Here is a 22,079-nt window from a genome sequence, read left to right as displayed (position 1 = left end):
TATACTACCCACAACTCAGCTCTGTATGATGTACAAGCCCCTAATTGCATTGAAAAACCACCAAGCCAGCGATTTGAGGCATTACGCAAGGCCCCACCAGCAGTGGCTTGTCCCAAAGATATTCTATAAGCTCCATCTGAATTTAACACAATCTAGTTATCACTTGGAAGGGACCCACTTATATGAATTTCCTGACGTTTGATAGCAGTAAAAGAAGTGCTTCCCCAATTAACCATGTTGGCATTATGAATAATAGAGGCAAAACTCATAATCAAATTCAATCGACTAGCCGCAGCAAGCATTTTACCTTTAAACACTAATGCATTCCTCCATTTCCACAAAAACCTACAGGTAGTTCCAAACACAATGTTCCATGGAATTTGATTAAAATTGCATTTTACTATTGCTAAAGTCTGTAAGTAACAGATAGAAATCAAGCAAATCAAGCTAGCTGTAGTCAACAGTCAATTAGTCTTCCTTGATATTTTCATCACCATTCATTACTGTACATTGACATTTTCTTTTCTTGATAATATCACCCTATATAAATATGTGTAATCATTCCTTTGAAATGTACAACCGATTCAACAATTCTTTACTCAATCTTTATATGGTATCAGAGCCTCTCTAGCTTCAACGAGTCTTGTTCAATCCTATCCCTTGACTTTTTTCTTTTTCAAAACAAAAAAAAAAAATCATGTTAGAAGCCAGCTCCAACCTCACAAACCATGTCCCAACACTAAACTCTTCACTCTTAGACGGCTTGATAACTATCAATGCCTCATTACTACCAAAAAAGCTTTCACATACCAACTACCCTTCTTGAAAATCCCAATTCGATGCCTTGCTTCTAGGATATAATCTTTTTGGTTTTGTAGATGGGACAAATACATGTCCTCCTAAGGAAAAGACTGTTAATGGTAAAATAGTCCCAAATCCTAACCACCTTCTTTGGCACCGTCAAGATCAACTCCTTAAAATAGGAATCATGACCTCTCTCACTGAGCATATCATTCCAATAATAAGTTCTGCTAAAACATCCAAAGACATTTGGGATCGTCTCTCTACTGCACTAGCAAGTGCATCAACCTCTCCCATCATGGGCTTCACGGATTATTTAGCCAACATCACCAAAAGAAACCATGACAGTTTTATAATATATTGAAAAAATTCACTCAATATCTGATGAGCTAGCCCTTGCTGGATCCGTTGTTCCCAACACTAACTTGATTCTTCATGTTTTAAATGGAATGGGATCTGAATACAAAGAAATAGCTGTTGCTGTTCGAGCTCACGACACACCAATTAGTCTTGAGGAACTTCATGATAAACTCATTGAATATGAGTCATTTCTTGCAAGAGAAGTGGCTAAACATACAAATGGTTTCACTGCAAATACTGCTCAGTTTAATCGCAACAAGTCCTCTCATTCTGATACAGCAATCGGTCCAATGATCAACACTCACACTTTCAATTCAACCAATATTCAGACCAACAATCAAATAGAAATCCTAAGCAAAGCGGTGGCTACACAAGTAACAACAACGGTTCCAAACGAAACTTCTTTTGCCAATACTGCGACAAAAAAGGCCATGTTGCCAAAGATTGCCATATCTTTAAGCGCTTACTAGGTATTCCTGTTCCTCATAAGGTCAATCTGACTACCATCAACCACAACACTAGCAAATCCTCAAAATGGCTTCTTAATATGGGGCCTCTCATCATGTTACTTCCTACGTGAACAATCTCTCTAATCATCAACCTTATGAAGGTCCTGATGACATCATCATTGGAGACTGTTCAGGTTTGCATATCACACATACTGGGCATACCACACTTCCATCTACATCTCATTCTTTCAATTTGTCAAATGTTTTGTGTGTGCCTACTATGAAACAAAACCTTATCTCTATTTGTCAATTTTGTAAGACAAATAATGCCTCTATTGAATTTGACCCTACCTTTTTTTGTGTGAAGGATTTAGTCACGAAGACGCCTTTCGTTAGAGGAGTGAGCAAGAATAATGTCTATGAGTGAACTACTATAAAAGACTATCAGCCTCAAACAAAGCAAGCATGCTATGGTGTTGCTACCACGGTTAGTCAATGGCATGATTGATGGGTCATCCATCTCTGAAAGTCCTCAATCACATTATATCATCTCAAAAATTACCTATTCAATCTAGGTCTTCCTTTTTTTCCTTTTGTGACTCGTGTCAATGCAATAAAAGTCATAAGCTCTCGTTTGGCACTTCTAGTTTGCAAAGTCAAAATCCCTTATATGTGCTCTACACCGATGTTTGGGGACCATCTCCAATCTGATCTATTGATGGTTTCTCTTATTATATACTTTTTTAGATCACTTCACCAAATACTCTTGGTTGTTCACCATGTCTCACAAATCCGATGTGCAAACTATCTTTCCTAAATTTAAAATCATGGTTGAAAAGTTTTTTAATACTTCTATCAATACCATATACATCGATGGAGGTACCGAGTATCAAGGGCTACGCACTATCTTTGCCAACCATGGTATCCAACATCTTGTCTCCCCTCCACACACTCCCCAACATATTGTGTTTGTTGAACGTCGTCATCGTCACATCATTGAAATTGGGCTCACTCTTATGCATCATGCATCTTTGCCTCTCTCCCTTTGGACATACGCCTTTCATACAGTTGTCTACCTCATTAATCAAATGCCAACACCTATTTTCGACAACAAATCACCTTTTGAATGCTTATTGCACAAAGTGCCAAATTATTCCAAACTTCACACCTTTGGGTGTTTGTGCTATCCCTGGCTTCGCCCATATAACAAACACAAATTGGAACCTCGATCTCAACCATGTTTATTTCTTGGTTATTCTAATATTCACAATGCCTATACATGTTATGAACCTACATCTCACAAATTCTTTTACTCTAGTCATGTCCAGTTTGTTAAAGACCAATTTCCATCCTTGCCCTCCCAAACCAAAGATACGTCTGTCACTTCCCACACTCTACCTATCTGGTCTATTCTTTCTCCATCTCTTCACTCTTTTGCCAACTCCAATGCTCCTGTCACAAATATATCAAGTTCCTTGCCATCGTCTGTTGCCACAAACTTTCTAGCCACTGACCAGTCAGATTCTACCTCATTACAAAATCACAGGACCATTAGCAGTGCACACTCTCCGCAAACTTCACCTCCATCATCGTCTTCTAAGACAACTTCTCACTCTTCCCCAAATTCCTTTGTGGTTTCCCCTAACCCAATACCCACTAACTGCATTTTTGAGGCTGATTAGACCTTAGATAGTATCCAATCAAGATATTGTAACTTCTTCTTCTCTTGCAGGTGAGCCTTCTTGTGCACCTTCCTTACCCTCTAATCTCATTTCTTCCATTCACAAGCCTCCCAACCAAGACAATACCCATCTTATGATCACTCGCTCCAAAAACCAAGTTTTCAAACTAACCTAAAAAATAAGCTTCGTCGCCACTACTGATCCTCTTCCACCATCTCTCGAACCCACCAACATATTTCATGCCCTCTAAAGTCGTGAATGGTATCACGCTATGTGTGAAGAGATCAATGTTCTATGTCAGAACAAAACCTGGGAGTTGGTTCCCCGAACGAGTAACCAGAATGTCGTCAGATGCAAATGGGTTTATAGAGTTAAACATCACCCTGATGGTAGCGTGGCTCGTTACAAGGCACGTCTTGTAGCTAAAGGCTTTCACCAGCGGCTTGGAATTGACTATTTTGAGACATTCAGTCCTGTCATCAAACCAAACACCATCCGGGTTATGCTTACACTAGCTCTATCGCAGGGTTGGCCTATTCATCAACTCGACGTCAACAATGCTTTTCTTCATGGCCATCTCTCTGAGGAAGTATTCATGTCTCAACCGCCTGGTTTTGTTGACACCACTTATCCTAAGCATGTGTGTCGACTTCATCGATCAATCTACGATCTCAAGCAAGCATCGCGCGCTTGGTTCGAGGAACTAAAACGCTTCGTTCTTTCTTTTGGATTCACTAATGCCATCAGTGACACCTCCTTATTTGTTTATACTCATGGTGACTCTATCATGTATTTTTTGGTTTATGTTGATGATCTTTTTATTACTGGCAGCTCCTCTGTTCTTGTTCGAAAATTCATTGACACTCTCTCTGGTCAGTTCTCAGTCAAAGATCTTGGTTACCTTCATCATTTCCTTGGTGTCAAGGTTCTTCCCACAACTCATGGCTTGTTTCTCTCTCAACATCATTACATTCGAGAATTGCTCACTCGATTTAATATGGTTGGGGTTAAAAGTCGGCTACACCTCTTAGCTCATCTTCGTCTCTTGTTCTTAAAGATGGAACCTCGACCACCGATGCTACTCAACACCGTAAGCTTATTGGAAGTATGCAGTACTTGTCCATCTCTCAGCCTGACATTGCATATGCTGTAAACAAACTCGCTCAATTCATGCACAAGCCTACCTAATCTCATTGGTCGGCTACTAAGAGGCTCTTGTTCTACTTAAAGCACTCCATCTCTCATGGCTTATTCTTGAATCATTCTTCTTCGAACCACTTCACTGCTTATTGTGATGTTGATTGGGCTGGCAATCGAGATGACTTCACATCCACCTCTGCTTTTATCATCTTTCTTGGCTCTAATCCCGTGTCCTGGTGCTCCAAGAAACAACGGACCGTTGCTCGTTCCTCCACCAAAGCTGAATATCGTTCGATTGCTTCAACGACGACAGAAATTATGTGGCTTCGTAACCTTCTGCACGAACTTCAAGTCTCTCTCTTTCGTCCTCCCCAATTACTGTGTGATAACTTGGGTGCCACATATCTTTGTGCCAATCCCGTGTTTCACTCTCGAATGAAACACATTGCTCTCAATTACCACTTTGTACGTGAGCAAGTCTCCACTGGTCAGCTTCAAGTTGCTCATGTCTCAACTATTCATCAACTTGCTGTTCTACTAACCAAACCACTCCACAAAACTCGCTTCCAGCTTCTTCGTAACAAGATTGGTGTCTCTGACGACACCACCATCTTGCAGGGGCATAATAGATAGAAATCAAGCAAATCAAGCTAACTGTAGTCAACAGTCAATTAGTCTTCCTTGATTTTTTCTATCAAGCAAATCAAGCTAGCAGTAGTCAACAGTCAATTAGTCTTTCTTGATTTTTTCATCACCATTCATTGCACCGTCAATTAGTCTTCCTTGATTTTTCATCACCATTCATTGTTGTACATTGACCTTTCCTTTTCTTGATAATATCACCCTATATAAATATGTGTAATCATTCTTTTGAAATGTATAACCGATTCAACAATTCTTTACTCAATCTTTATAGTAAGGTCTTCTGAGCATCACACCATTCTCCATTATTCAACCTTTATCTAAAGATTTTCATTTTATTCCTACAGTGTGTCATTCTAATGTGGAAATAACAAGTGTTACAATCCCCCAGTTTCAAGCATTTCGCCTTGGATTTCTGCAACTAGTAAATTTCCTCCTGTTGTAGGACAGTTTCATATTCCAACCGTAGATTACATTCCAATTCTCTAAGCCATGCCGATGAACAAACCTCGAGAGCTTTTTCAATACCGTTCAAACTAGCTAATAATATTTTCTTTCTGTAAAAAATATTACCAAGCACTGCCTTATTCCACTGATTCGCTAGAGTAGCAAAATTCGAAAGAGCTTTATCGATACCCAGGGACTCATCCCGGGCACAAGATTGCCAAAATCATTATGTGTAATCCATGCACCTTGGAAGCGAAACCCAACATTCCTATTCAATGATTTTCTCTCACAGGTCTTAATTAGTAATGGCCTATGATCTAATCGAACTCTTGGAAAGTGATGTACAACTGCTTCGGAATATTATAATCTTCAAGAGGTATTGCAAATCGCCTTATCTAATCTTTCCGATACCACGCCACGCTTCCGTGTGAACCGAGGGCCTAGAAATCCAAGATCAAGTAATTGGTAGTCATTAACAAATTCCTGAAAGAACGTACATGGCCTGCTACCCTTCAAAGATCCTCTTGCCTTCTCATGTGTGAAAAAAAAAAGCATTAAAATCCCCAGTTAGCAGCCACGCTCTATCTACTGAAGCTGAAAATTTAGATAATTCTGTCCATAGTCCACGTCTTAGCAAAGCGTTAGGATGTCCGTAAATAGTTGAAAAAAATCAAATAAATCCAGATGGCACCCCAACTGATACGTGTAGGCACTGATTATAATTACCACTCTCATTAACTTGAATATCATCCTTCCAAAGTATCCAGATGCCACCAGACAGTCCTCCTGTTTCAACCCCGATGAGATTTACTATATCTCAATTTATTGATCACACGCTTCGCCTGTATACCACTGATGCGGGTATCCACTAAAACTAGCACTGAAACATTATATTGTCTCCCAAGATCATTTAACGTTCGTACCAGATTGCCGCTGCTGGCCCCTTGACAATTCCAAACTAATATATGAAAATCCATTAAATGAAAATACTTAAATAAAGAGAGGCTTACTGGGAGATCCTCTTTTCATATACTGACATGAAGTTATCCTCCTCACCAACACTCTTAGGGAGATTCCCCATGTTTAAATCCACCTGACTTGAACTATGATTCACTTGTAGGTCTTCCTTAACTAACAAATGAGAAGTAGGTGGCATATGATCCATCAATGCTGATGGTTTCATTCTAACCTTGTCCTTTTAAGGAATTTCTATTAATTTTAACTACTCCTTTTTTATCTGGAGGTTTATCCTCTTCGCCATGTATCAATGCACCACCATGTCTATCCATCCCTGTTTTCACTGATCATGCCTTCATGGGAATTTTGAGTGAATTATTAACATCTTTTACCACCTGTACTGTTGAATGTTTGGAGCTGTCCAGTGTCACCGTTTGAGCAAGAATTCTCTCAATCTGTATATTTATCTTGGAAGAAACCTTGGTGTTAATTATCCCATCATCTGTTCCATCCATAGGGATATCACCCTTTTCTTCAATTGCAGCAACATTTTCACCTCTCAACAACACCTCCATACTCTGTTTCGGTGGCCTCCTCTAACTTCAAACCAACCACCTCATCCACATCCTTTGTTAGTAAACTAAACTTTTCATCACTTTTGTTAAATCTAACCAGTTTGTTGTCTGATCTCGACTTTCTATTTGGACTCAAAGATTGCCCATTACGACTTGAGTGAATGTCCACAGCCCTTGTATTCTTTCCATCCTTACCCGAACGCTCTCCAATAAAAGATTTTCGAAATTTACTCTCCTCCCTATCTGGCATATTATCCATCTTTGTATTAGAATCATTTAATTCAGCAAAATAGGAACCAGTATTAGTCAGTTATTCTTCGTATTGCGAACTCTATTTCTCCTATGGGAGAGGATCATCCAGGGACCAAATTGAGAACTTTCTGTTTGCAACTCATCCGCATTCTCACCACTCTCTTTACCATTTTCAAACAGTAGTGACATTTTTGCTACAAACGTCTTTAGTATGTCCATAAATTCCACAAGTGAAACACACCCGTGGGAGTCCCTCATACTCAACTGCCTGTATTCTACCATTGGTGAGTGTGTTTGGTATCAAAGGTTTAGAAAGGTTTACTTCAATAGAACAAACTTCCCCCTCTTCTCTGTATCCGTATTATAATCTATTTTAAGCAATCGACCCTACATTTGTACTTTCATACGTATTATCTCCATTCTCTTCGATCACAAATTTTACCAACATTAGTATTTTTATATATGCCAATGGTCATTATCACACGCCTTGCACGTGAATACTTATTTTTGTTTTTATTTTTATTTTTAAATAATAATAAATATACAAATATTTCTTAAATATAAAATTTGAGGTGCAAATAATTTAAATTTTATAATATTAATTTATTAATTATTGAGTACTATTAGAATTTTTAAAAAAATTAATAAAAATCATTCAATAGGATTAGAATTTCTATTTACAAAATAAATAAACCTTATTAATATTTATAAGAAAAAGGTTTAAACCAACAATTTAAAATATAAGAAACAAATACATTTATTTTCATCAATAAAAAATTTTATTAACATCCATCTATATATATATATATATATATATATATATATATATATATATATATATTCCGTTATATCGATTATAGATATATAGTTATTATTTAACATTAACTAAAAAAATTCAAAAGCAACATATATAACAACAAAAACAAATACCAATTAATTTTAAGGTATAAAGTTATTGACTCATTGGTTTTTTACGATTTCCCAATTCTCTGAATCTAATGCTAATCTTCTTTGCCTAATTCACTTCAAAACCAAGTCTCCATGCAATCGAGTTGAACAATTTGTATATACAAATCATTCATACGACGGCCATGCACAGTTGTGATTTCTCAGATATATTGCTTCATTCTTGTTCTACTGCTACTACTTTTTATTCACAGGCTTTCAAAATTACGTGAGTCGTAATTAAACGAAGACGAAGACCTTGCAACCGACACCCCAGCATGGTCCCTACCGTCACAAGCCACCTCATTTTTTGGCCGCTAAATGCCGTTTGTTTCTGGCCCCCATTTCATTTCCACCTGCTTTCTTACCTGTGTCCACTTTATCGCCGTACCCTATGTTGTGTTTATATACGCCTTGTGCCTCTCCTACTTTGCCCTTTAGACATTATTACTGGCATTTATTTTGGGCTAAGTTGTGAAGAATTTATACCATTATTGAAGTTGAAGAATGAACAAGATGGGAACACAGTAGCAGTACATAGTTTTTATATGCAACGTTACGTTGGCATTGTCCAATGTCCATACTTTATTGCCTTTGCTTTTTTATTTTAATGTATGATAGAAAATGAATAGACAATGGATCTACCTTGACTAATGATTAATCAACACCTAATTTGAGAACTCAAGTCACCACAACAAAATAGAAAGATTAAAAAAATATTTACTCTTCAATGTTGAATACCATCGTGGACCCCACTTTCATCATCCATCCTCCCTTCAAAAAGAGAATAAAACAGCCTGTGATAGAGCTGTGAACACTACATTTCACCCCCCTCTCTCTCTCTCTCTTTCCCATCTCCCTGTTTTTCTTCTCTGTCTCTACTCTTCTTCTCTTAGCAAGAACGCCACCCTATCAACCATTCTCACTCGTTTTGGCGTTTCTTGTTCTTGTTAGAGAGCCACCATGAGCTCCATTATTCAAAGCTTTCAAAAGAGCCATGCACTCCCCGTCTCTCAAACCGAATCAAAAGAGCAACTGCCAGGGCTACGTAGAAGGCTTTCCTCTCTGTCTCTCAATATAAAGCCTATCTCTTCGCCAGCGACATCATGGGCATTTCACAGATCAAAGTCTTTGTCGTCCATGGGAGAGTATGCTGGTAGTTCCATCAGGAAATGGTGGGACTGGGGCTGGTCTTGGGTTCTCTCCAGAAAACCCATGTTTGCTAAAGACCTTGAAATGAACGAAGAAGAAACTAGGATTCTAGGCTGCCACAACAAAGGCAGCTGGAGACATGTTTTTTACAAGGTTAGGTCTGAGGTCAAAAAACTGGTGGGATCTGACAAAGTTGGCCTCCCGCAAACTTACAGGTACAATTCTTTAGATTACTCCAAGAATTTTGATGATGGACAGAAAATCTATGGTTGAGACTGGAGAGAGAACACGTCATCGGTTGATTTTGGAATGCATGAATGGAAGAAGTACTGTTGAAAGAAAGCTCCGAAGGGAAATTAATAAGCTTCAAGATTCAGATCAGACAGACTGTAGAATTCTATCTTTTCGCATGGCTCTTGCTTTTTCTTTTCTGGGTTTCGGCTTTAATTTCTTTGTTACTATAATGCATGTTCATTCGTGAAAACAAACAAATGGCCTGTGATTATATTGTTAATGTTGTGTTAGTATATAATGTGATGTTGCTTGGAGAGGGGAAGAGGGAAAACTTCAACTACTTGTTGGTTGAGCTGAATCCACCTCACACTTTACTAATCGCGCTCTTCTCTGCCTCTCCAACCACATCTACAAAGTCTACATTGTTCATGAATTCAAGTTAATGGCCTTATGGCTATGGGGGTACCATGCATTGCACAAAAAGGAAGTTGCCGCAAAGGTGGATTCACTGTATTAGACACCATCTGTTAGCTAAAAAAACAAATTGTTATTGTTATTTTTTTTATTTCATTATTTATTTTTGCAGGTTCAATTTTTACAAGTTTTATATTTATTTATGTAATGTAATATTAAAGCTTTTTGTGCAAGAGATACTGTTGTATTCTTTTAAAAACTATATTAAAAATGCAATTAAAAAGAGTAAAGACCTCCCAATCTCCACTATAAATATTGCAACGCATTTGCAATTAAATATAGGGAAAATCATTTCCATTCACATTCATAGATCTAGTGGTTTTGCAAGAGACTGGATTTTCTAGTATTTTCGTGGCATCTTCATAGTTAAAGTTCTACTAATAATTAATTGAGGGGATGATAGCTTTAGAAATGAGGTAATTAGTATATACTAATTAAGAAGGGTAATTTTATATAGTTATACAAAAATATTGGGTTGCTTTCTCCACAAACGTCGGTGCCAAAGACTAAGGTGCAATTCCAATCATTGCCAGCAAAGATAGAATGATGACATGAGCTTGGGTAGTGAGCCATGTGATCTTATGCGATCCTCCAAGCCGGCAAGCTACCATGATTCACAAGACCAAACCAAACCAAGCCAAAGCTTCCCCGCCACTGCTACAGAGTAAAAGACTTTCTGCTGCCAGTTTGCCTACGAGTTACTTAGATTGAAGCGCCATTGAAAGTGTAAAGTGTCCCAAGTATCCTCCTAGAGAGGATTGCGAAGTGGGGTTAGCACTTAGCATCACCTCGATCATGCAGAAAAAACTGTCGGTGTATAAATTTGTTCTTATATAAGTATATATAAACTAGGAGTATATATAAAGATACATCGTAATTCTGATTTGACCAAAGCTTATATAGTCACATGGAGCCCTCGTATGAGCGATGTATGGACAAAATACTATTTTTTTAGTAGGGAGTGGAGAGATAATATCTGCCGTCGGTGATGTGGGGGTGGGGGGTTGAAATGTCAACTTTGTGTGGGAGTGTACCACCGCAAGAAGAAGCAAATTTGGGGTTAGGGAATAATATACTTGTTGGTTTGGTTGGCAGGACATGGGTTGGTCCCTTTGCTTCTCGAAAGTGTCAAGTGCTTGCTGTCCATAAATATTTTGGTGGTAATGAAGCTGTGCATGTGCTACATGTGTCTTCTAGTTCATCTCCCCAGTTTGCCAACGAACAACAGCTTTTAGTTGGATCAGACAAACAGAAACAACTAAAATGTTGATCAGTGACAATAGGAGCTTCCCAGCTTCTAAAAAGAATTAAAAAAAAAAAAGAAGCTTATTTTTTAATAATTTTAATCGGCTTATTTCTTTTAACAAGGGTTCAGTATATGAAGGACAGCGATTCAACGAAACAATTTCCTTAATTGAGTGTTTTGATTCGAGTCTTTGTTGTATTTGTGTCTCTTATAGTGGTGACGGAAAGAGTACCATTAATCCAAGGAGTTACTATTGGCTGTATGACCATATAGATTGGCTATGTCTGCATCCAGGACAATCATGTGTTTTCTTTTTCTTTCTTTCTTTTTTTAATCTGGCTAATATGTGTGCTACTTACACTAAGGAATGAAAGTGTGAAGTTTTAAGTTATCAAATCAAGTGGAAAAGCATTGCAAAATAAATAAAAATCTGCAATTTTAGGTCACATCCTTGTAGAAAATTGCACAAGAAGTGCCTTTGATGTGCCAACAGTTTGGGCAACAAATGCATGAATCATGTTATGAGTATAGAATTCATGTAGCACAAACATCAACATCTCTATCCATTTTTCACAGTAATATATGTCCAAACAAAAAGAGAGAATATTTTACTAATAATAATGCGACATTTTACATGATAAGAAATTTTTAAAAATCATTTAATTTGATGGTATTTTTTTTTATTTCAAAAACACTCAACTATTAAATTTAAGTTTTTGTTTGCAAATATAAGCGAGGATCACATTTGGAGAAGTTAATCTGATGAGTTATCATTTTAATAAAAAAAGCATAATGTTTTAAAAAATTCTTGAATTATTTTAAAAAAATTCATATAAATTTTTATTGTTGTATTGTTTTCAATCAAACTTTGTATTCTTTATTTCTAACCAAATACGTTAGACATATATGATTAATAGTTAATTAATTATTATTTCATATTTTCTTGATATTGATGTGTATTGTAAAAATATCATATGATTATGATATTATATCACATTAATATGTTACGTCATAATTTAATATGACATATTAACGTCACATGATATAAAAAATGTTTTAATTAATAACATTTAATCAATTGTTAGTCATAAGTTACTTATTTGATAAAAAATAAAAATATAAAGATTTGACTGAAGATAATAAAACAATAAAAATTTATTTAAAATTTTAAAATAATTTAAAAGTTGTTTTAGGTATTATGTCAAATATATAAAAAAATCAGGAAAATTAAAAAGGAAGGATGGTTGGGCTGCTTTACTATTGGGCTAACATAATGCACAGAAATGGCCGTCAAAACTGACCTGAATACAACATCAGCCTAAAATTTTCAGTTTTAGCCCAGCAGCAAATAATTGCATTGTCACTTTGGCGGTTGCTTCTTTTAACTTCTCCTTGGAAACCATTGATGCTCTGAGACCAAAGCCAGGATAAGTTTTTTTTTTTAAATAAAAAGAAAAGAAAAGAAGGGACAGCAGAAAAGCATCATCAAGGATTGAAAATGGTATTAGCAGCAAGCAGTGTAATATCACATAACAGAACCATTAACTCCCTGGCTTTCCCTTTGCCAAAGCGTAGAAATATAGCAGTAAATCATCATCAACATCATTCTAAAGTCTATCTTCATTCGTTTCCACGCCTTCATGACGTTTATCAATGCAGCAATAGTAAAACTTTCAACCCATCTTGCCTAGCCAAGACTGCTGTTTCTGATGTTCAGCTTCACAACCCCAATCCCACTACTGCTACTGCTGCTGCTGCTAATGGTAGGTTGCTGTTTACTTGTTTACTTCTTCCTTCATGCTAATTTTGATTCTTCTCTGTGCTTAATTTAAAGTATAAATGACCATATCCTGCGTAAACAAAACCCTCACCCTCCTTAGAAACTTTGCCTTCTTTTGCCCCCTTTTGCTTTCGTAGAATTTGATTATTTGAGTTACTATTTTAGGTATTAGTTGAAAGAAACAACGAATGTAATGTTAGTGTTGTAAATTCTAATTGTAACCGTAATATCTGATGTTGTCTTCTTTTACTTGTCAAGCTTGGTCAGAATTTGCAAGGAATGTGTCAGGTGAATGGGATGGGTTTGGAGCAGACTTCTCAATTGAAGGGAGTCCAATTGAACTTCCTGAGTCTGTCGTACCTGAAGCTTACAGGGATTGGGAGGTTAAGGTATATGATTGGCAGACCCAGTGCCCTACACTTGCTGAACCAGGGGAGAAGGTTATGACTTACAAAACTATAAAACTACTTCCAACTGTTGGATGTGAAGCAGATGCTGCAACACGTTATAGCATGGATGAGAGGAATATCGTTGGTGTAGATAACAAAGTTTCTGCTTTTGCATATCAAGCTAGTGGATGTTACACTGCTATCTGGCCGGTTGCAGACAATGGTACACATGAACTGTGGGAGTTGGAGCATTGCTTGATCAATCCTCGGGATAAAGAGTCCCGTGTGAGGATAATTCAGGTTGTTCGAGTGGATGGTACAAAGTTGGTGTTACAAAATATTAGAGTCTTCTGCGAACAGTGGTATGGTCCATTTAGAAACGGTGACCAGCTTGGTGGATGTGCTATTCGTGATTCTGCATTTGCTCCAACAGCTACCACAAAAGCTTCTGATATCATTGGTGAATGGCAGGGGCCTAATGCTGTCGCCACTTTTGATGGTTCTGGTGATGTGAGTGTAAAATTCTCCTTCATTTGCTAAGCCTTTTTTTCTTGATGGCTTAAATCCTCTGCCCGTTTGCTTGGCATTCTCCCTCTTTAAACTTTCAAATATAAAACACTGGTTTTTATGCTATTAAGTTTCAACTTGAACTTTAGTAATGATGAGTGAACACCAATAGGTTATTTAGCAGCAATGTAGCTGATCCAATCGAGATCCGCTACTATAGACTATTAGTTGAGCTTCCGAACTTTTTTATTCCTTTCCATGCATTGTTATATTTTATACTAAATTGGAAGTTTGAAGAATTCCTTAGACATTGTTACTCTAGTTTCTTGCTCTATGCCTAGTAATGTAATCCTTCTTAAGTGTCAAATATGTCACCAACTTTATTTAGTTGTGTATCACTCGGTCCATTAGCAGGCAATTAGGCATAATCTTGATGAACAGAATGTTGTTCTATAGTCTGATCACTGTTTATTGTGAACTTATTTTAAAAACTCCAGATCTTTCTTCAAGAGCTCAAAGATAATGGGTCACTGAAGTCAATAAGAGATGAAAGCAATCTCATATTGCTTCCCAAGCAATTATGGTGTGCTATAAAAGAAAGCGGAGGTGAAACTTGCAGTGAAGTGGGGTGGCTGTTTGATCAGGGATGTGCTATTACATCAAGATGCAGCTTCTCAAGTGAGGGGAAGTTGAAGGCAAGTTTTCTTTTACATGTTTTTATATATAGCATTTTACTGGTTTTTCAACTTGCATTCTTGTTTACTGGCTTTCGTTTATCTGTGTTGGTACAATAGGCTGAAACACCAAGGTTTTATGGCCATTCTCTAGAAAATGGAAATCATTTCATGCTTTCATTGACGATACTCTGTTTATTTTTGCAGGAAGTCTCAGTAGCGCGCGAAACTACCGTTTCAGAGGATGTATACCACCAGATGATTTAAATCAGCATTGATTATATTATTTATATCTTGGTGGTAGTTTAGTGGCACATTACTTGCAGTTGAAGTCAAATCAAACCACAAAAATAGGAATATCTGTAGATAAATTGCAAAATTTTGCTTTTTCTACAATCTTAATACATATGCAGCATCTGCTGGCTGTTGAAAGGTGGATTATCCTTTGGGATGATGACCTTCAACTGTTCAATATCTTGATTCTTCAGCATTGCTTGTTTGTTGAACATATATAAATTCATGAATTTCTGATTCAACTATGAACTCATGGCAAAATTTATTGGACGATTAGAGAGGTCTTCCGGTTTAGACTTGATCCCTACATCTAGAAAGAGAAATCTCACCCATATTTTTTATTTTTGAGTTGACTGCCACAGAATATCAGTTCATATTCAGGATACACTGGATAACAAATTGCAAAGGAAATCGACCCAGTGAACGTTAGCAGTCACAGAAACCTCTTTTTAGGCTTATGGGGGATGAGTTCATCTCATGTTGAAGAAGGGTACATTATCCATCAGTTAAACTTTCACTTCGGCAGGGCATTTTTCTGCTTCACCATCTTTAGCATCTGCAATGTTATAATAACGATCCTGGTTTTACTACAGATGCAAGTTAAGCTATGCTCTTGCTATATTCTCCATTTACTTTGTTTTTTATTTCACCATTTAACCTTCTATCGATACAAATAGGCTCATCTATTTCCTCAGTCAAGCTTAAAAAAGGGGTTCGCATACATGAAGACGAAGAAGAAAGGCAAAAAAACCAGTTTTAAAGCACAATATCTGCAAATCCTTTCCTTCAAAAATCAACATAAAGCCTCAATTAAAGACATCGCTAATAACCTAGCAATTTGAATAACTGTAACAATTCACACTCCTGAAGTTTACAAAGCTTGTGATTAGTCATATAGCATTATAAACCAATAGCTTCTGAGTAAATGCTCAAACAAAGAACCGTCCATAATCAATTCTTCAGCTACAAAGTACTGGAGCACGGGAGGAGCCAAAACTGTTTCCTTGAAGCTTTATCAGGGATCATCTTCTTCTGCCTTTGCTTTACAATCTGCCAATTAGCAACTGTAAGTATTCTTGATTAAGAACAGAGAGAACAGCCAGGTATCATATAATTGGCAGAAGGTTAAAAGGTCCTGCAAAAGGAAGACATGGACCTGGTTTTTTTGAGAGAAATTGACAAATTTCATTTGTGGATTCTAGTTGCCAGTATGACATATCTTAAAACACAGCTGCAGATGTCTATCTTAGCAATCCTTTAACTATAATGCAACACCAATACAACAACATTGGAGTTTTTCAATTCATTATCATTCCATACAAATCACATGCACAATCAGAGAAGGTTCATGGATTGTGCATCAAAATCATCAAGTTTTCTAATGTGTTCTTGATTCTTGGCCATAACTTCTAAAGTATCACAACTGTTCTAAGCTACTTGAATGAGTGGTGAAGCTAGCCTTGAAGCTTCACCAACCAGTGTAAGAGTCTTTACATTTACAACATTGCAGACCATTTCAATTTTCAGGTTAGAAGTGAGTAGGAATGACCATATAATTTAGTTTATCTAATCTAAACAGGCTAAACTGCAAGTCGCTTTATTTTGCTTGTGCTTCAACTATCCCAAAACAAAAAATATATGATGCCTTTCTAAGAAGCTAGCCTGGGACTGGGTAGAAGATATTAGAAACTGGAAAGAGGATATAAACAGACAGCTCAAAAATTTACCTGTACATGATGTGCACGGCTGGAAATTATTAAGCGCCTGGTGCATCTCTCATGCTCATATTCAGACTGTTTCGCATGGTTCGCCTACCAATTCCTGCATTGCCTTTTTGCATCATGGCAACAAATTCACCATAATCGATTCTTCCATCCTGAACAAAGCAGAAGCAGCAGAAGTGCAGAACATTGAAGCTTAATCAGCAAATGGAGGAAAAAAGAAGACCTATTCTAACTGAGAAAACAGTACAAGTAGGACCCCTTGCCCAAACTCCACTGCTTTGTCTAATGTAAATTAACATGGTATCATTGATTGCAAGTCATTGACAAAATGACCCATCTATAACATTTTATGCTTTTCTTAAAGAACGTACATACATGAAAGCCAACACATCCAGTAATCTTTCTAGATTTTTCCTCCCTCCTTCCCTTGCTCTCGGCATTCCTAGACAGAAGACAACCTTCTAATAACCTTTCTACCTCACCCAATTTAGAACTCAGTGAAGACGTACTTTAACATTCTACATTGTTGTTATCAGCACTATGCTCAACCATATAAATAAATAAATAACTGCAAAGATTAATGAAATAATTTGGCTAGATTGAGAATATTGTAACCACCCACTCATCATGGTGAGATGACTTACATTATCTTGATCAACTTCTCTGATTATATCCTCAAGCAAAACATCTGTCATGTTATGCTCAGCACAAGCTTGCTGAAGCTCATCAACTGTAATATAGCCACTTCCATCCTTATCAAAGTATTGGAATGCTGCTACGAGATGCTCCTCACGCTCTAGTTTATTAAGGTGAACTGTTGCAGCAATAAATTCCCCATAATCAATGGTCCCACTATTGTCAACATCAGCCTGAGAACAAATAAAATAGCTCAGATGATTGGGTTGCAAGAAACATATGAAACATAAAAAGCACAGTAACCATGTAAGTCAACATCACTGTAGTACAAAAATTTCATTCACAAACACAAGTAAAGACAAGCATTCTCAATCATAAGAGATTTTTCCTCTATCCCAAGCTATCTATGATGAAAGGAAGCCCTTGTTCCTCAAAAAAGCATCCGTAAGGATAGATGCAAATATAGGTATTCTCCAATTGGTTTAAAATAGATTCCCTGTTAGAGAGAGACCCTCAAGTCAGGACTCCAAATCACATAGCTAAAGCTATTCTTCAGTTGGTTTAAGGGCCACTTATAGCTCATAAAGAAGCATTATTCACATTACAATTGGACCCATATCTCAACCACTACTTCCAATAAGGCATTGCAACTTTGACCTTTTAACCCCATGCTTCTCTGTTAAAATTGCCTTCTTACTAAATTAAGAAAAGAATATCAAGATGGGACCAAATGCTGCATGCCTCACAAATTCATGAACACATATAAACTGACATTTAGACCAAAAGGCAAGAAGCAGTAAGAAGAATTATTAAGCAAGAAGAACAAAAATAAATATACAGAAGATTCCAAAATGAGCAGGAAGAAGAAAAAGAAGATAAAAAGAAAATGAAACATATATTTAGATAGCTGCTTCAAAACAAACTTACTGCATCCATAAGGTCCCGTATCTCTGTATCCTTCAAGGTAGAACCATATCTTCGCAGACCAGCTTTGAGTTCATCAAATGTGATTGCACCACTGTTATCAGTATCCATAGTTGTGAACATCTCTCTCAAACCAGCAATCTCCTCCTCAGAGAGACTTTCAGCTATTACCTGATTGTAAAAAAAGGGCAGAGCTCTTTCCGTCAGAATGAGTTTGACTAAACAATAAAAAGAAGAATGTTTAAAGCCATCATTAAGTTCCATTGTGCTTAAGACTAAACTCTAAACAGTGAAAAGTGCTGCCAGACTGAGGCATAGAAATATTTTAGAAAAAGATGGTGCATTCTATGTTTAATGAGAAAAACAGCTTGCTTCTGCTGCATCAATTGGGCATTACCTCTTCATGATCGGAAGAAAACACTGCCCAATTTATTAAACATGATCCTAGTTTTATATATACATCAAGACCCTCAATTTCTCCCTGTTTCCTCTCACACAATGCCAGACAGTGGTACAGAGATGCAGACTCAGACACACACATTTTGAGAATCTTACCCGTAAAGCCATCTTCTTTAATTTATTCATTGCAGAGAACTGTTTGAGACGAGAAAGCACAGCTGGATCTAGCGCCCTATCTGGGGCAACCCCATTTTCACAAATCCAAGGATGACCTAAAGAAATCAAACGGCAAAAGATACCACAATTGACCTTTATTTCATTTCACTAAAGAAAATAATAAATGCACTAAGGATGTAACAAACTATACCGACCAACAGGATGGATTCTAACTCATAACAAAGAAGAATCTTTCTGATTCCAAATTTGCTAAAATTAGCAAGACTCTTCAGAAAGAACTGCATTTAATTATTAAAATTACCATGGGCAGAAAGGCAGAGGGTGCAAAAGTTTAACAAATTAATACATGTACTTATTGCTTTGTATCAATATGCAGTGTTGGTTTTGGGATACACTGTCCGACAACAATAATATCACTGAATTTGTAAACATGCTTAAATATTTAGATCAACCAGAAAAACATATTGAGCATCCCACATTGCAACTTTATACAAGTCTACATGATCATACTACTACTATCCAACATTTTATAAAAAAGATAATACTACTACACCAATTCACCTATGCAGTAATAATAACATAAAAAACAAGTATCAAATGTTAGAGAGCAGCTTCCTTTATTTCACCATTTTTATTGGTCAAAACATTCATTAGCATCAAGTAGATTATAATAGAGAGGTGATATATATTACATACATAATACTTCATGAGCAGTCAGCCGCTCTGAAGGCCGAGAGCATAACATCTTGCGGATTAGGTCCTTTGCACTATCAGATATTAGGGGCCATGGGTCTGAATCAAAGTCAATATGTCCCTTTAACACTGCATCAAATATTCCTTGCTGTGTTTCTGATGAACAGACAAAAGAAAGTTGTAAGCATTTTACACATATAATTACTTGCAAAATATGATACAGAACCATAAAACATCATAAATACCTGCCCAAAATGGTGGCACACCACTTAGCAATATATAGAGTATAACTCCTGCAGTCCATACATCTGCTTCTGGTCCATAATGTTTGAGGAGTACTTCAGGAGCAACATAATATGGACTTCCAACCACATCGGTAAAAACTTGACCTGAAGGAGCGAACCACACATTATGTGAATCAAGTTGATTCAAGAAGACATTGGTTCCATAATGGTAACTAAAGGAGCTCAAACTACTTTGTGACTCAATAAAGAAAAAAAATTTGGCTCTTCAATTATTGCATTTGTGTTCTTCCCTGTCACCATTCAATAGGCATTCACAACATAAACCCGTTAAGGTTGTATGCATTACATTTAAATGTTAAAGGTTAAGAATTAGGTTTTAACAAGACCAAGTAATTGACCTACTAAAAGAAGAATAAGTAGTCGATCAAATGTGCCATAAAAACAATTCTCGATCAATTACTAGGTGCATGTTCCAGCTCCTTAAGTTGCTTCCAAATTAATAAAAATTAAAAAAACAAAATTGCAAAAAATTAAGGAAAAGCATTTCATTCCTTACCTGGTTTAAAGAAGACAGAGAGTCCAAAATCAATGGCCTTGAGAGAGAAATCATCATCCTTGTTAACTAACAAGAAATTCTCAGGCTTTAAATCTCTATGCATAACCCCAAGTGAATGGCATGCCTCAACAACCCCAACAATAATCTTAGTCAATTCAGCCGCCTTCCTCTCACTGTAATGCCCCCTCTGGATGATACGGTCAAACAATTCACCTCCAGAGCAAAGCTCCATCACAATATGCACATATAAGGAATCCTCATATGCACCTTTAATTGTCACAATATTCTTGTGACCAGCCAAATGGTGCATTATCTGAATCTCCCTCCTAACATCCTCCACATCCTCCTTGGAAATCAACTTCCTTTTGGATATAGACTTACAGGCATATTCAATGCCTGTAGAAATCTCAATGCATAAGTAAGTAGTCCCAAACTGTCCTTGTCCTAACTTACGGCCTAAAGTGTAAAGGTCACGGATGTTAGGAGTCTTATGACCCAACACATAATAAGCCTGGTTATCAATTCCACGTCTCATGATGTTATCTTTCTTGGTGGGGCTAATGAGAGCCAAATGGGTATCTTTTTTGGTGGTTTCTTTGGAGAATTCTTGGGCAATAAGTTGTTGAGCGTTTAAACTAGTAGGGGAATAATCAGAATTGGAACGGTCAGAAGAAGTATTGTTGCGCTTGGAAGAATGATCCTCGGGCTGGCTGTAGCCCTGATAAAGTTTCCCCTTGAAAGATCCACGGCATGTGTTGCCCATGAAACAATCAATATTTCCCCCAGAACAGTGTTTTCCTCATCCAATGATATCTCATCAATTACACTGAAAAAAAATATAGAAAAAATTTCAACTTTCAATGATCCCAGAATTGGAAACTTTAAACTTTACAAAATTTTCATGCAGAAACCACAAATCTTAGCATCAAAAGAATCCCGTAACAGATCAGAGTATCAGACATAAAAAAAAGCTCCATTCCATTTTCTAAAGAGAAAAAAAAGTAAAGAGAACAGTTATTCCTTTTCACTAATTTCCAAGAAAACAAAAATGAAAAATAAAGAAAGTCACCATCTTTCTACATGGATATAGCATGTACCGTGACACAAGATTAACATCCCCTCAAAGACAAATCACAGCTATCAAAGAAATTAGGCCAAGCCCAAAAATCAATCAAAAAGAATAAACCTTCACACACACCCAACAAAAATTGAGATCAACTCACAAAGATGTAAGCAACTAAACATACATAACAATCAAGATAACAAGAAAAAGGAAAGAAACCAAGAGAAGTAAAACAGGAAACGGAGAGATAGATCAAGTACCAGTTTGGAGTAAAAATGAAGAAAGGAAAAAAAGGAATGGGATTGATAGAAGGAGAGACAAAGAAGGAAATGGCTAAAGTGGATGAATATAATTGATCCTAAACACATCCATAAGAACAGCTGTTGGTGGGTTTTTTAATGTTTGAATTTTGAGTCTGTTTTTGTTGTTATTTTTGGAGTGCTGTTGCTAAGAAACATCGGATACAAAGAGTGCTGACCAGCTAACTCTCCTCCCCCTCCCCTTTTTCTTTCTTTCCTTTTTTCTTCTTTTTTTTTTTCCTTTCAAACACACATGCATTGCAATGATTTTTTATTATTCCATAATAATAAAAACAAACAACCCAATTTTGTTTTTCTTGGTGTTTAATTAAATTTTGTCTTAAATTGAAATTTATTGTTATT

The 22,079-nt window shown here is 36.7% G+C and overlaps 3 protein-coding genes across 5 annotated transcripts; 2 read left to right on the top strand and 1 right to left on the bottom strand.

Moving 5' to 3' along the window:
* The first annotated feature begins 9,064 nt into the window (after nucleotides 1-9,064).
* Nucleotides 9,065-10,247, top strand: LOC18608374 (uncharacterized). The gene has a single exon (XM_007043026.3). The coding sequence runs from the start codon at nucleotides 9,214-9,216 to the stop codon at nucleotides 9,673-9,675; it is 462 nt and encodes a 153-aa protein (XP_007043088.2). The 5' UTR covers nucleotides 9,065-9,213; the 3' UTR covers nucleotides 9,676-10,247.
* Nucleotides 10,248-12,713: 2,466 nt separating this feature from the next.
* Nucleotides 12,714-15,242, top strand: LOC18608373 (glycerol kinase). 2 transcript variants are annotated; one of them, XM_088803645.1, is made up of 4 exons: nucleotides 12,714-13,119; nucleotides 13,395-14,035; nucleotides 14,530-14,731; nucleotides 14,918-15,242. In XM_088803645.1, the coding sequence occupies exons 1-4, from the start codon at nucleotides 12,855-12,857 to the stop codon at nucleotides 14,971-14,973; spliced, it is 1,164 nt and encodes a 387-aa protein (XP_088659771.1). In that variant the 5' UTR covers nucleotides 12,714-12,854; the 3' UTR covers nucleotides 14,974-15,242. The 2 variants fall into 2 exon arrangements, with proteins under 2 accessions (XP_088659771.1, XP_007043085.2); XM_007043023.3 differs by having other exon boundaries at nucleotides 12,717-13,119; nucleotides 14,530-14,727; nucleotides 14,914-15,242.
* A 512-nt stretch (nucleotides 15,243-15,754) lies between these two features.
* Nucleotides 15,755-21,987, bottom strand: LOC18608372 (calcium-dependent protein kinase 26). Of its 2 annotated transcripts, none has more exons than XM_018115605.2 (9): nucleotides 21,678-21,987; nucleotides 20,355-21,180; nucleotides 19,799-19,942; nucleotides 19,557-19,709; nucleotides 18,840-18,955; nucleotides 18,288-18,455; nucleotides 17,369-17,593; nucleotides 16,728-16,876; nucleotides 15,755-16,135 (listed from the first exon to the last, which is right to left on the bottom strand). In XM_018115605.2, exons 2-8 carry the CDS (start codon nucleotides 21,115-21,117, stop codon nucleotides 16,757-16,759), a joined length of 1,689 nt encoding a protein of 562 aa, XP_017971094.1. In that variant the 5' UTR covers nucleotides 21,118-21,180; nucleotides 21,678-21,987; the 3' UTR covers nucleotides 15,755-16,135; nucleotides 16,728-16,756. The 2 variants fall into 2 exon arrangements, with proteins under 2 accessions (XP_017971094.1, XP_007043083.1); XM_007043021.3 differs by having other exon boundaries at nucleotides 15,755-16,050; nucleotides 21,678-21,984.
* Nucleotides 21,988-22,079: the final 92 nt, after the last annotated feature.

The sequence above is a fragment of the Theobroma cacao genome, chromosome 2, assembly GCF_053813885.1.
Source record: "Theobroma cacao isolate CCN51 chromosome 2, ASM5381388v1, whole genome shotgun sequence".
NCBI lineage: Eukaryota > Viridiplantae > Streptophyta > Magnoliopsida > Malvales > Malvaceae > Theobroma > Theobroma cacao.
Note: the sequence above shows the minus strand (reverse complement) of the source record. Positions and strands in the feature narration are given on the sequence as shown.

Bases quoted from the DNA above. Each gene is read 5' to 3' on its own strand.
- LOC18608374 (XM_007043026.3), top strand. From the start codon at position 9,214: ATGAGCTCCATTATTCAAAGCTTTCAAAAGAGCCATGCACTCCCCGTC.
- LOC18608373 (XM_088803645.1), top strand. From the start codon at position 12,855: ATGGTATTAGCAGCAAGCAGTGTAATATCACATAACAGAACCATTAAC. The intron at 13,120-13,394 runs GTAGGTTGCTGT...TTACTTGTCAAG, and splicing joins TACTGCTGCTGCTGCTAATG to CTTGGTCAGAATTTGCAAGG. The intron at 14,732-14,917 runs GTTTTCTTTTAC...TTTTGCAGGAAG, and splicing joins TGAGGGGAAGTTGAAGGCAA to TCTCAGTAGCGCGCGAAACT.
- LOC18608372 (XM_018115605.2), bottom strand. From the start codon at position 21,117: ATGGGCAACACATGCCGTGGATCTTTCAAGGGGAAACTTTATCAGGGC. The intron at 19,710-19,798 runs GTATTTATGATG...TCTGTTCATCAG, and splicing joins TGTGCCACCATTTTGGGCAG to AAACACAGCAAGGAATATTT. The intron at 16,877-17,368 runs GTAAGTCATCTC...TGCTTTGTTCAG, and splicing joins GAGAAGTTGATCAAGATAAT to GATGGAAGAATCGATTATGG.